Source organism: Macrobrachium rosenbergii, chromosome 9 (genome assembly GCF_040412425.1).
Source record: "Macrobrachium rosenbergii isolate ZJJX-2024 chromosome 9, ASM4041242v1, whole genome shotgun sequence".
Classification (NCBI taxonomy): Eukaryota; Metazoa; Arthropoda; class Malacostraca; order Decapoda; family Palaemonidae; genus Macrobrachium; species Macrobrachium rosenbergii.
In genome coordinates, this window is record NC_089749.1 from 21,118,908 (window position 1) to 21,132,897 (window position 13,990).

Consider the following 13,990-nt stretch of genomic DNA (forward strand, 5'->3'; position numbering starts at 1 on the left):
CCTTTAGAAAATTAATGTGGTAAGAAGTGCCACTACCAATTTCTAAAGGAAAAGAATTTTATACGGTCAAAGTTTACATAAATAAACTTTGTGCATAGACTACCAAGATGGAAGAGAGGTAAGAGGAACCAGGGCTTGGAGCATGAGGTGATAGCATAGATGTGACAAAAACCAGGAGGACCAAGACATATTTTTCTAAAGGAGTTGAATTTTTCTGACCAAGAGAATCATAAAAAGAAAAGGCTACATTTTCTTGGGAAGGAGGACTTTACCAAGGTAATAGCCAACCCTAGACTCAGGTTTTACGAAGAATTAAGACTATGACTACCAGAAAATTTGAAGTTTCTGAGAAACAGGAAAATTTCTCAGCCCTGACCAAAACCTTCAAGAATACACTCCTTACGAATGTCACAATTTCCAATACAGTACTTATGTAAGTACAGGGGACTAGACAGAAAAGGAGTGAGGGATTGGATTTGTAAAGCCAACATTCTCGTATATCTTCCAAAGGTAGATTCAGTCACAAAGAAGGCAGTAGGAGGGATATCACGGGAGGAGAGATGTTGACTTAGTGTGGTCACGGTAAAGGAATCGAGGTGGAGCAGTGAGTGTGGGGGCAAATGAAGGTGGAAATAGGAGCTGCTTTAAGGCTCTGAGCCAGTTTAAGTGCCATCAGGAAAGTTGGCAACAAGTTTGTATAGATCCAGCTTAAAGAATCCTCCAGGACAGGAAAATAAATCTTGATCCTGGATACAAACCACCCAAAACAACTATCGTGCTTGAGGAGCTGGAATTGCTTTTTAAAATGAGGGTAGAATTCCATTCAATCTTAACCCGTCCCAACATCTCCAGTAACTCTCCAGACATAAACAAGAGCAGTCATGTTTCTTTATCTACAGCCTGGTTTGCCCACTGGCTGGCATTCTGATGTGCCAGGAAGATCAGAGCTCTGCCTCCTGACAACAACAATCTCCAATACACTGCCTTCTCATCTCAAGACAAGATGCCGGAAGCCTGCACAGGCCATATTTGTATTCAACCAGAGGGCAAGCCATGATACAATCTGGAGCTTAGTTATCATTGTAGTTAGCATTGCAGCAACGTTTGCAGTGGAGAAGCACCTTCCTGTCACAACCACTCCTACAGAAGGTCATTCATCAGCCAGCAGACTGATGCATTGAGTGAGTTTGCTCAATCTGTTGGAGGTGAGGGAACTCCTAGACCTGCAGATCATGGCATTCACTTCTTCCAAGACACCTCAAGCAAGCTGTGGCCAGAGCAACCAGGCTGAGGGCCTTGCTTCAAGAGTGGACTGGTAAGAAGCTGTGGTCACCTTACCCAGATTATTCTGCTCATGAATAAGTGAAATAATCCATCCAGACCTATGAGATCCCTGTGGACATGAGCTGCTCCTTCAGCTAAAGACGGACACATGCCAAAGTCCCTTCAGGGCAAGCTGGAGCAGCAGTTTTCAAAGAATATTTCACTTATATTCATGAGCAGAATAATCTGGTAAGTGACCATGCCTCGCAACCAGTCTTGTCAGCAGATAGTTTTGACCCATTCTTGAAGCAAGGCCTTCAGGCTGGTTGCTCTGGTCACAGCTCGCTCGTAGTGTCTTGGAGGAGGTGAATGCCTGATCCGTGGGTCAGATTGAGCAAACCCCTTCCCCTGCTGCTTTCACACCAGAAGAGATACTGCGTACCAGAGGGTGCAGAAGCTACTCCGCTGGCACTAAATGCGTAGTCTGCTTGCTGACGAATGACCTTCTTTTGGAGCAGTTACAACAGGAAGGTGCTAGCACTGCAGAGGTTTGCTGCAATGGGGACTGCCGAGTGATAACCATCTCAGGACTGTGCCACAAGCTCACCCTCTGGTTGAGAGCAAATATGGTTTATGCTGCTAGGGTCATCTTGTCTTCGAGATGAAAAGGAAGGGCATCAGAGGTTGTTGGTTTCAGGAGGCAAAGCTCTGATCTTCCTGGCACTGCTGTGAGAATTCTTCAGCCAGAGAAATGATCTGGTTCTGCATAAGAGAGACTTGACTGCCACTCCCAGTACTGTGGACCAGATGAGCCCTTAACTAGAGAGAAGGCATAGGACCCAGCTGAGTCAGACAGAACCCCCTTCCGACTTTGAGAGCACCAGGAACAAAGGCAAAGGAGTAGGATTGTCCTACATGCACATGCACCAGAGAGCACAAAAATTGCAAGCAAGACACACAGCCCGTGCCAGTGCAAGCTCAAGTGCTCATGGTGCGACAAAGCGGGAACAGGCCACAAGTCTAACCGTGCCAGTGCCACAGCACTAGCCCTAAAAAGTAGAACAGTCACCTGGTGATCAAATGCCTCTGCTACCTTGAAAGTGGGACTAGCATGTGGAAAGGGTCCTCCAGGTCCATTTGCACTAGGCCTGGGCTTAGCCTTGTCCCTTTTCCGCTGGTGCAGGAAGGAGTTCAGGGATGGGGCAGAGGAAGACAAGCCTGGCAGTGAGGAAGTGGATGATGAGGAAAGTGCCAGAGGCACTTCTTCCCTTTCCCTGTGCCAAACACACTCGTCTCACATACTGAAGGGCTGGTTGGGGCAGGAACTGAAGACTTTGCCAAAGATTCAGTGGAGGGTCTGCCACTGGAAGAACCACTGGTGCAGGAAGATACCCATCCTTAGAGACAGAAGTCTTCCTGGACTACTAGAATGCTCTGGTGTTCAAACCCTCTCCTCCTTGTTGAGGTTGTCCAGGAAGGTGGCAAATGAATGGCTTTCTGGAATATTATGGAAAGGCCATAACTTCCTCAGATACTGCAACTGTCTTTTTGCGGGTACCAAGAGCTAATATTAGATTCAAAGTCAGAGTCATCTAAAGGTAACAAGGTTGTTGATGGAGTGCCTCCATCAGAAGCAGTTATGACCTCGGGTGAAAGGTCACGATAAGGTTTAGGTTTAGGCCTAGCACTACTTCCCCTGGAGGGAGAAGCACTTAAAGGGAAGAAGGATGGATGAAAGGGGTCAGAAGGAATTAGATGGGTTTGGAGGAGTCACCAGAGTATCCCCCGCCCCCCAAGGAAGCTGGTGAGCACTTCTTGTGCCTCTTGCTCCTCTTTCCAAACCTAATCTACCGAGGAGTGTCCCAAATTACACACTCCTTGCAAGGGAAGCCCTTGAAGCAGGCCCTCCCCTTGCAATAGGCACATACAGTATGAGGGTTACTAAGAACAACATGAACTGCCCACAAGGGTGACCATGTCCCTTGTAGCGACCTATTTCTTGTTTTTTATACACACTGAATAAAAAACAAAGACCAGAAGTTAAAAAAAAGATAACACAAAATTAGGTAGTACCATAACCATCAACCACAAAAGCTTTCAACCAGCCAGACAGGAGCATAGGAGCACATCAATCTCGCACTGCAACCAAAAGAAAAGTGAAGGCTATGGTCAGTGAGTGAGGGGTACTACCCCACTCCCCCCCCTTCTTCACCTGTTAACTACCTTGTTACCAAGTTTCCGACTGGTTTCTAGCTTGTGCTGAAGGAGACTCCTACATAACTGGCGATGGTTTGTATTCCCATAGGAACAAACTGCATCAGCTTAGATTTTCCTGGCCTGAAGCCAAACTCAAATTTTTTTACATTGTGTAACCATTCCTCCAAAATATTAATCTACCAACAATGGTATTTCTCTGTAATTTGCCACATTTTTGGGCTCACAGCTTCTTTTACCTTGTAATACAAACTCTAGTCAGTTTATCAGCAACTTGTTCTCCACCTAGTCATACTACATCTTTTCACCCTCAGATTAAAAAAAAATGAGATTAAAATAAAAATGAACTTCATTTTTAAAAAGTTGACTTTCATCATATGAAAATAATTGAACCTTGTATTAAAAAAGTTGACTTTCATATGAAAGAAACTGAACTTCATATTGAAAAAGTTGACTTGCAAATTAACAAAGTTGAAGTCCACATAAAAATGTTGCCCCTGTTTAAAAAAGCTGGATTTAAAATTAAAACAAGTAAAATATGCGCCGAAGAAACTTCGGCGCAATCGAGATTTCTGTACAGCCACCAAAGTGTAAAAATAAGGCCACCAAAAATAGATCTATCTTTTGGTGGTCTTGGTATCATGCTGCAAGAGCCTTTGCCCATGAAACTTTTACCACAGCCAGGTGGTGGTCTATTCTATATCATTGCCAGAAGCACGATCATGGCTAACTTTAAACTTATTTAACTACTAAGGCTAGAGGGCTCCAATTTGGTATGTTTGATGATTGGAGGGTGGATGATCAACATAACAATTTGCAGCCCTCTAGCCTCAGTAGTTTTTAACATCTAAGGGCGGACAGAAAAAGTGCAGACGGACAGGCAAAGCTGGCACAATAGTTTTCTTTTACAGACAACTGAAAATTGACTTTCAATTTACAACAAATGTCACTTTTAAAACAAATGAAATTCAATTTGAAAAAAAATGTAATATCAGAATTTCTGTAGTGAGCCTACTTTCGTAGCTTGTAGGATTTCTTCTCATCATATCCTCATTGGCAACTCTTTCGCACCCCTAGCAAATGTTGCTACGCATAAGACAGCCCCTCTCAGTAACCAAGTGAGTATTTTTTAAATACTTAACGGGAAAAGCACGGTAAGGTTGGCAAGCCTTCCTTCCTGGCACACTTCCGACTCCTCAGTGCTTAAGCGCAAATACAGTAGGGGCATGGGCTCACCACCTCCAGTTCGCAAGGCTTGGAGAAGGGAAGCAAAGAATGACCTTAAAACACATGGCCAACCAAAGTGTAAACACTGGGCTCTGAAAGGGGCTAATGGCTCACAAGAGCCTCGGCTCGACTCCCTGCCCAAATGCGGAGGGATTGGGCTTAAATACAGGTCACCCCTCAGGTGGGGATATGTAAAATGACTTTCAAGTCAACTTTTTAAAATTGAAAGTAAGTTTTTTTAATTTGAAATCCAGCTTTTTTTAAATTTAGGGTCAACATTTTTAATTTGAACTTCAACTTTTTAAATTTGCAAAACTTATTTGATATGAAAGTCAACTTTTTTAATATGAAATTCAATTCTTTTAATAAGAGTCAACTTTTTAAAATGTTCTTTTTTTCATATTAAAGTCAAAATGAAGTTCAATTTTTTTTAATTTGAGGGTGAAAAGGTTTAGATCACTCAGTTACTGATTATAGTACACTATGGTTCTGGAGCCACAGCTTAATCAACTGCAAAAAAAATTACTGCAGCTACACTCTGCAAACTTAGATTTTGTCTGATTAAGAATAAGCAAAGCAAAGCTTGATACTTTTTCAACACATTAAAATATATATTTTTTTTCAGATCCTGAGGTTTTGGCAAAACCTCCCTCTTCAAAGAAACCAAATCCTTCATCCTGAAAGATTTTCCTTCAGGCCTCCATTTTTCCAAGTTCCTCCAAGATTCACTTCATGCTTTGAGGATCCTACAATTATTGTAAGAGGAGTAAATAGGAACAGTGTATATCCCAACTGGCAGCCATTTGCAGGACAGGAGTACCGCTTGCAAGGACTTAAAAAGATTCAAGATAAAATAGTGGAAATTTTTGATATTTAAGTGCTCTTTGTAAACTGTCTTACAATTATGAACTCGAGAATTATTTTTTGTTTCTATCTTATGTGCTAGTACTAAATTATTTTACAGGACCATGTTAAATTTGTAATGTTTAATAAAAAACTTTTTTGAATGGACCAAAGCATTGTATTCAATGAAGTAAAGTTATCTAGAGAACCGCAAGTGTTGTATTGTGGGTTTAAAGGGATAACCTATTTTTTTTTAACAGCATAGCACTGACATTATTCATGTTTTAATAGGGTTAAGTTACTCTCATCTTCAAGCTTTCAACACTTCCCAGCATAGTATGATCACTGATATTATACTCTACAGAGCCCTGACACATTTTAAATCCTTATGGATTACTATGGCCAGGATCTGATCAAATGGTTGCTTACAGGTTACTCACTAACATACTTTTCAGCAACACAAGAAGTGTGGAAGTTCTCCCTGGAAAATTATTAAAAGTACACTGTCTTGTAAAATACTGTATAGATAAATCGAGGCTGCCTTACATCACAAAGCCAATTACACATGGAGTGATGCAGATGTGATGGTGAGGGCCTAGCTTATCCCAAATAGGAGCACTTACCAAGACTTGACTGTAGGTGAAGAGTGACAGAAATTAATAGATAGTCCTGTAGGCATTGAATCCTGTCCCCTCCAGGGCAGACCAATTCTGTAATGGATAGTGCATTGCAAAGTAAACCACCTACGTGAAAGGGCAAGGCCTGACTTCTATAAAGAACAGCCAGAAATACAGAAGCATCCATATGTGTGCCTCAAACTCATGCCTTGAAGAAGCCAAAAGACACAAGCACAGGTGACTATGGAGCTACAGTCCTGCTGAACACCTGAGGGGTTGTGCACACACACACACACACACAGGCAAAGGTCCCGGAACTGGGACACAGCCTAGCCATTCGAAGCAAAGAAACTTTGTGAAGATTGGCTTGATTGGCATTGCTCAGGTTTATTAAAGAAAATCTTTCCTATGCACACTGATCTCCACCCTAGGAGGAATTATGAGATGAAACTTCTCTGGAAAAATCTTATTGAAGGCCATCTTATGCAATGTGAAGACTACCTTCTTTTCAAGAACCTATCTGTGAATAGCAGCCTTGGATCTTGTAAAACTCTGAGCAATTGGTCAGTGATCAAAACACCCTTTATAGATAGGAGAAGATCCATGTGGATTGAATTGAAAGCTTCAAGCAGAGGTGGAGAGGGGCAATCAATATAAAAGATATGCACACAACACATTCAGTTAAGTATATCTTAGTTTAACCAGACCACTGAGCTGATAACAGCTCTCCTAGGGCTGGCCCAAAGGATTAGATTTATTTTACGTGGCTAAGAACCAATTGATTACCTAGCAACAGGGACTACAGCTTATTGTGGAATCCGAACCACATTATAGCGAGAAATGAATTTCACTGAACAGGTACATGAATGAGAGGCAGATTTTGTAATTATGGCTGACAGCTCAACCAGGTAAAGTTCAAATTCTTGAATTTCCTATTAGGCTTGCTTGCAAAACAATGTAAACCATAATTTCATATGAGTTTAAGCACAAGTTCCATTAACTTGACATTCACTTTTGGTTGAAATCTGAGCATTTAAACATAAACATAATATGGTGCTGACCTGCATTTGTTACCTACAAACTGAATTGAGATTTTGGCTTGATGCCAAGCACTGGGACTTTACATTCAGGGAGAGGGGTCACACAGCTAATCATCAAATACCTGTGAATCAAACAATTGCAACCAGTTAGAAGATATCCCATAATCCAATCATCAATCATTATGCCATAAAATTTGCTATAGTAAAAAGCAGAGCCAAACTACTGGGGGCCAAAGGGTTGCTGCTAAGAACCTTCATTGTTGTTTACTGTTAGTCACTCAAGCCACATGTAAGTGGTGCCCCACAAGAGTTCTTCCTTGGGAAATGAAGAAAGATGCTAAAGAACAGCAGCAAAGAACAGATGCTTCACATGCAACCTGACTCACGAGTAATATTTTGAAATACCAAGCTCCTACTACTTCATCATCATAACAAAAATCAAAACTGGATGCTTCAAACTTTCTGTATGGACAACCACTGCACATAAAGCCAATCAACTTTGCCTTCTGGAAACCATCAAACTAAGGCTAAAGAGATTTTTGGACCATCTAGAATTGAACTCTTACTGCATCATCTCGATTGAAATGTTAGTGTCACTACATACCTTTCATGCACGCAGTCATGTTAAATAGTGCAACAAGTGATCTCCAACTTGTCAGAAAACCAACTTGACGATCAGTATTGCATTATTGAATAATATTAAAATTATAATGGATAATCAGTTTAACCAGACAATTCAAAAATTACATCTATGTATACAGGAAAGAGGAATGCATACACAGTTACTGTTTGGTCAAGATTTTAGCACAGAAACAGATATCTGTGCCAGTTACAATTTTTGTACTACATCTCCAAAGAATAACTCTGAACAACCACTCAAAAAGGAGTTCATCCAACACAGTCACCATCAGCCTGAATTCCTGTTTAGTCTAAGCCACCCTCAGTTAATGATTTTTTGGTGCATTTAAGGTAGCCAATGTTTGCATCATGTTTACTACTGACTAAAGGGATGCTCTTCTTTACCAGTGGTTTAGCAATTTCTTTCCTCCTAATCCATGATGTTGCTACTCTCTAGGTGTCTTCTCAAAACCTCCCTCGTAATCCACTGGTAACCAAAGTAACAATGTTATACTGTACCTCTACTAAGGCCTGCCATTCCACCACAACATGGCTCTCTTTTCCCCAGTTGCTTTGATGTACACATTTCAGTCTTTAATGGTAAGAATGAAATCATGCAATAATAATAAAACATGATAAATTGTACATTATGCAGGGTAGTTTTAGCTTCTGTAGTGGAAATTACTTTCACATTTAACAATACATCACAAAAATCATTCTCACTGTAAACCAGTATCTGGTGAACACACAGATACTGAACTAGTATACTACTGCTGCCATCAGCCATCCTTTGCTCTATTCAAAATACTAATCAAGTGACAATGAACTTGGTAAAATCTACCATGCTCAAGTCAAAAGGTTGGGTGATCAGAAACAAGTCAATGCAAAACAATTGTAAACTTTAAAGAGGAGAAATTTCCATGTAAAAATGACTTTTAAAACAACGAAGATTCTAAAATGCACAAAAACATGGGTACTATTCCCATATTGGAATACCACAACAAAATGCATTGCACAGCATGCCATAGACTGTATTCAGGCTCTTAATGGGCTGTCCACACTAGCAGGCATGCCCATCGGGCACATCCAGCTGTTTATATATTTTCTCCCACTTCTGAAGCAGTGTTACCAGACAATCGCATTGTTCTGGCACCATACTCGGTCGGTCAGTATAGTGGAACAGGTTATGGGAACAGTGTTTGCCTATCAGGCAGTGCCTGCTGGTGTGGACAGGGCTTTACAGAATCCCTCCAACCCCAGCTGCATTACATCTTCCTTCTGCTTTTCATCTGGTCCCTTCAGTCTCGCTTCAATTAGATGTCTAACTTAATTTCTCACTTAATTGAACCCTTCCAAAAAGCCCTATAGGAGGCAACCTAATTCACAGCAAGAACAAGGTAGTGGTGACAGATTCCTACCAAGCATCAAAAATAAATCTGAAGTCTTCGCATGATTTATGACCAAAATTGCTTAATACCAAGTTAAGTTTCTGATTATTTTAGCATTTTGCCACAAACTTGGCACAAAATTATAGAACCGAAATCATACACTAATTTCGATGTGATCTAAGTACAGGCAATACATGACAAACTGTCTTCAATAATGCTACTTGGGTGCTATGTTTGACAAAATGAAAGCTAAAAGAAAATGTGCTTGCATGACACCAAAAACACTTTTAGATCTTCTTCTTTTAGATGAATCTAGTTAAAACAACTGCCAATAAACATTACACCCTTGAACATCAGTAGTTTCAAATCTGAATGGTAAACCAGTAAATTATGGCACAAATACATACCAATATATCAAACTTGCAATTTCTTCAAGAAGTTTCTCGGGTGACACGGACTTGAATTTCAAGACACCCTAAAATCATCACTTCATTGATTTTCCTTGTGAAGGGGAGATATTTGGTAGGACTAAAATGTGCAAAAGAAAAAGCTGCAATATAAAATGGTATGTATATACAAAAACAGACTCAGTGACAATTACAACTTTGAATTTAATGAAAAATCAGCTTAAAATAATTTGTATTTTTTCTACACATACAAACCCGAGCCTTTTATTTAGGGGTATTCTTTTTCCAAGCTGTAACCAGCCATCAAAATTTGTAATATGGTAGTTAACTGATGGTACATGGTATAGAGTGAAGGGGACCCAGCTCATCTGCTGTCAACCAGAACTTTTCCCTTTGGCTTCAGGGACTAAGCAGGGTGGTTGAGGTAGCATTAGGGAAAGATAAGTATAAAATTACTTGGAAAAAAATTGTAATTTGTTCCTAGGGTAATAAAAACCCTCGCCTTCCACGTAGGAGACTCACTACTCAGGAAGGTTATTTTTATGCAGTTTAACCAGACCACTGAGCTAATTTATTTAGTTCTACAGGGGTAGCCTGAAGGGTTTTAAGGATAAAGTTTAGATTTTATTATATTAAAGCTCAAGGTTTTGTAATTGGGTTAATGGAAGATGAAGATTAACAAAATTTCTTCAACTGAATTGTTTCCACAACTTGAGTTTTCACATGAAATGTACAACTGTCCACTTTGCTGAACAGTTGTAAGTCCATCCAATAGTACGAAGCCAGAAAGGGGGTTCCTGGGCACCTTTTTTGTGCCAGCTGCTACTAACAAAGAGGAATTGACACATGGCACAAAAGCATCTCATCCAGATCACCACCTCAAAGGGCTCAGAAGTTAGGCTGTAGAGCAGTGGTTCTTATCCTTTTTCAGTAGCAGTACCCCTTGATTTCTCAGAAAATTTTCTCATACCCCTATCCAATATAAATACAATACAAACATATGATAAATATAGAGTAAATTTACAGTACCACTGCACTGGCTATCACGTCTTGTACCCCCAGGTTTAAGGTTTCGTACCCCTTGGTGGTACAGGTACCCCAGGTTAAGAACCACTGCTGTAGAGGATGAATCATGTCCTACTCTGGAGGACAGAGCTTCTGAGGGGGGGGGCAAAACTGCTAGAAAATCCTCAAAAACATAGCTCCATCTAAGCAGAAAGAATATGTCTTAAGGCAGCACAATAGCTGTTAACCCTGGAGACCAAGAATGGCCAATCTCAACAAAGAAAGATGAGCAAGTCTGCAACCCACTGAACAAAGGTCCCAACCAGAGAGAGGGCCACCTCTACAACACCAGTCAACCACAGAGACAGAGGAGTTAGTCTCAATGAAAACACAAAACAAGTCTACAATCCACTAACAGAGGCTCTGACCAGAGAGGGACCCTACAACATCAGAGAGCAACCCTTTCTACAATATCAATCATAGAGGATGGGCCTCTTTCCATGGTACAATTAGACAAGGATTTTTGAAGCTACCCGGGCATCTCTTACACAATTCTGTGAGCAAAGCTTCTCACTCTTAGAAGCTTCTGGATAACCTAAACACATGTAGCTGGAGGGTTTAAACAACCCAATGACACCTCCGAACATGTGACTAGCAAGAGGGGCCAGGCAATAGTGGGAATCATTCTGTGCACCTCAACCAAGAGCCAGCAGATTGGGAAACCATTCAACATGGAGCCAGAGACAAGCTACCAGGGTCATCCTGAGCACCAAGTGACCTCAGACTAAATGGAGGAAAGGTGTTAATGTCTAGATCATCCCTGGTGTGTTGAAAAGCCTCTTCCAGGGCTGCCCTGTGATCTGGTACAGGATAGTAAAAACACCGGAGTTCCCTGTTTAGCCATATGGTTAATAGGTCATTCACCAGATTTGTCCAATGCTTGAATAGCATTTCTGCCACATAAAGGTGTAAAGACTACTCTGTTCCCATATGACCCTGTCAGCCGAGTAGCTGTGCCAAAACATTCCTTTTGCCCAGAATGTACCTGTACAGCTTGACATGGCAAACGACCCACCTGGGTATTTGCCTTGCCAGTTGTCAAAATATAAAAGGAGACCATCCCCAGCTGCTTGTTTGTTACCCATCAACACTATGGAGTGACCAATCATACAGTCTTGAAATGCTTGCAGGGCTAGAAATTCCACTCACATTTCAAAAACGTTGCTTTGCAGATGAGTTGTCCTCCATCCATACCTAAAAATACATGCTATTCAAATGTGCGCACCACACCCCTCCTTCGATGCATCCAAGAACAGAAGCATCTCTCAAGTGCAAGAGAACTCCCGAAAGCTGGTTCCTATCGTCCAGGCACCAAGCAATGTCCTTCCAGCTAAAGGGCACAAACTGGGAGGATCACTTGAGACTGACCAACTTCATTTCAGTTACTACCAAAGTGAACAAAGGTGTAGTCGCCACTGGAAGACAAAGCTTTTCTGCCGACGAGGTCAGAGCTTTTGGAACTCCCATATGCTAAGTCTGGGACAGTACTGGAACATGAGATTGAGGCACATTACCCACTGGCATGATATCATCCCCTTGCTTGTGGCAGCTAGAGATGGTGACAGGCAACCTCATTATTTTCTTCCCAATTCTCTCCTTACCTCCCTCCCTAGCTGGGGCTAGGTGGGAGGACAAAAAGGCTTGGAAGGGTCTTTGCCTTTCCTGGAGGAAGTCCGAGTTCCTTGTCTTGGTTTCATGGAGGGGAGGCCCCTCCCAACACCCGACACAAAGCACTGTCACCATTAAAGGCTTGGCTGCGGTTCCCTTGTCAACCCGGAGGGTTTGAAGGAGACCACATGGTGGATTAGAGCCACAGCTGTTGGTACATCTATCTTCTGGTACCTCTACCTTACCCTTTGGAAAAAGTAAGGTGGTTCCAGAACGGAGTGTCCCAAAGCAAAAAGCAAGAGGAAAGTAAGTACCTTTCCTGACACCAGCAACCTCGTGAATTTTGCCTTCTCCATTCTGGAAGTCAAATGGAGAAGGCAGTAATAGCTTGACTCTATGGTTCCTGACTCAGCTGCCAAGAAGGCCATATATTCGTCACCCTCTCTCTCCAAAAGCTAATTGCTCTCAGGCTGTACCTTGCTGCCAATCTTTCTCCAAGATCATTATGCTCACAAATGAGTTTAATGATTCTTGAAAATGTTGTAACTACACTGCTTGGCTTCTGAGGGAACAGAACCCCCTCTTTCTATCAGGGCCCAGAAAGCATGAAAAGGATCCTCTGCCAAGAGAGAATGATATACCAGCCAGGCCCTATGATTCATAACTTCATTCAGCATGAAATCAATTTAAACTCTCTTGGTAACAATGATATAGAGCTGATCTCCACTGTTCAGTCATGAGCCTGAAACCAACAAGAAGAACAAGCCTACAGCAGATGCTATGTCAGTTTGTGACACCTGAGAGTTTTATCACCACATGGAACCATTGAGTGGTAGGGCAGAATGATCCACTGATACACAGGTCTATCATTTGTAGAAGAAATTGTTATATCTCCTTTCCATTTCATTCCAGTAGCTTCTCCTTTCACAGACAAGTGATGCACAGTGTATATGACTGCAAGGATCATATATAGCATGTCTCTCTCATACCAAACCGATCAGAATGTCTGGTAGTATGGTGTTTACACCTCAGCGGTAACTTGCAGTGACTTGATGAAAAACTGTCCCAGTTGAATCAGTGACTTGGATTGAATCAAATCACCAAGATCTGAATTAACTTGGTTTGCTGGGTATGAATGGCTCCACTGAAAATATGGCAAATCAATAATAATCATGAATTGTGCTGATCTGAATAATTCGATTTGCTTGGTGTAAAAGCAGTTAAGTCCATCGAGACCTCTTCTTGGACTACTACTGCTGCTAAAAGTGAGACCAAGGAACTCGACACGGAGGAAGAATTGCACCTGCGATTCTCCACATTACTCCTTATAAGTCTTACTCTCCTTTAACACTGCAGAACTGATCAAGGAAGCAAAGCAAAATTGGTGGAGCACCAACTGCAGTTGATGATGCATGGCCATTTCCCATAGTTAGGATTACCACCATTGGAGGCTCAACAGTTTTGCCCTTTTAGAAGGAGCAGCAACAGCAGACGAGATCCTGCAATTTAGCCAAGTGGTCTACAAAAAAGCAAATGATGGGAATCACTGAATACTAAGGGAGAGGTACATCTTCCGCAAATACTTGATCAGCCATCATCTCCGGAGCAGCCGAAGTAGTAGGGATAAGTGTGACCAAGGTACACTCCCCCCCGCAACACACATTGGGGGTCTTGCATGAGGAGAGCCCAGTACACACACC

General features: G+C 41.7%; 1 protein-coding gene across 4 annotated transcripts in view; it reads left to right on the top strand.

The window, feature by feature from the left end:
• LOC136841549 (venom carboxylesterase-6-like) overlaps positions 1 to 5,720 on the top strand; it is a 56,829-nt gene extending 51,109 nt beyond the window's left edge. For all 4 annotated transcript variants that reach the window (XM_067108522.1, XM_067108524.1, XM_067108523.1 and 1 more), the window contains exon 12: positions 5,330 to 5,720. In XM_067108522.1, coding sequence (XP_066964623.1) covers positions 5,330 to 5,581 — 252 coding nt within the window. In that variant the 3' untranslated portion in view covers positions 5,582 to 5,720. The remainder of the gene's footprint in view (positions 1 to 5,329) is intronic.
• The last annotated feature ends 8,270 nt before the right edge of the window (positions 5,721 to 13,990 follow it).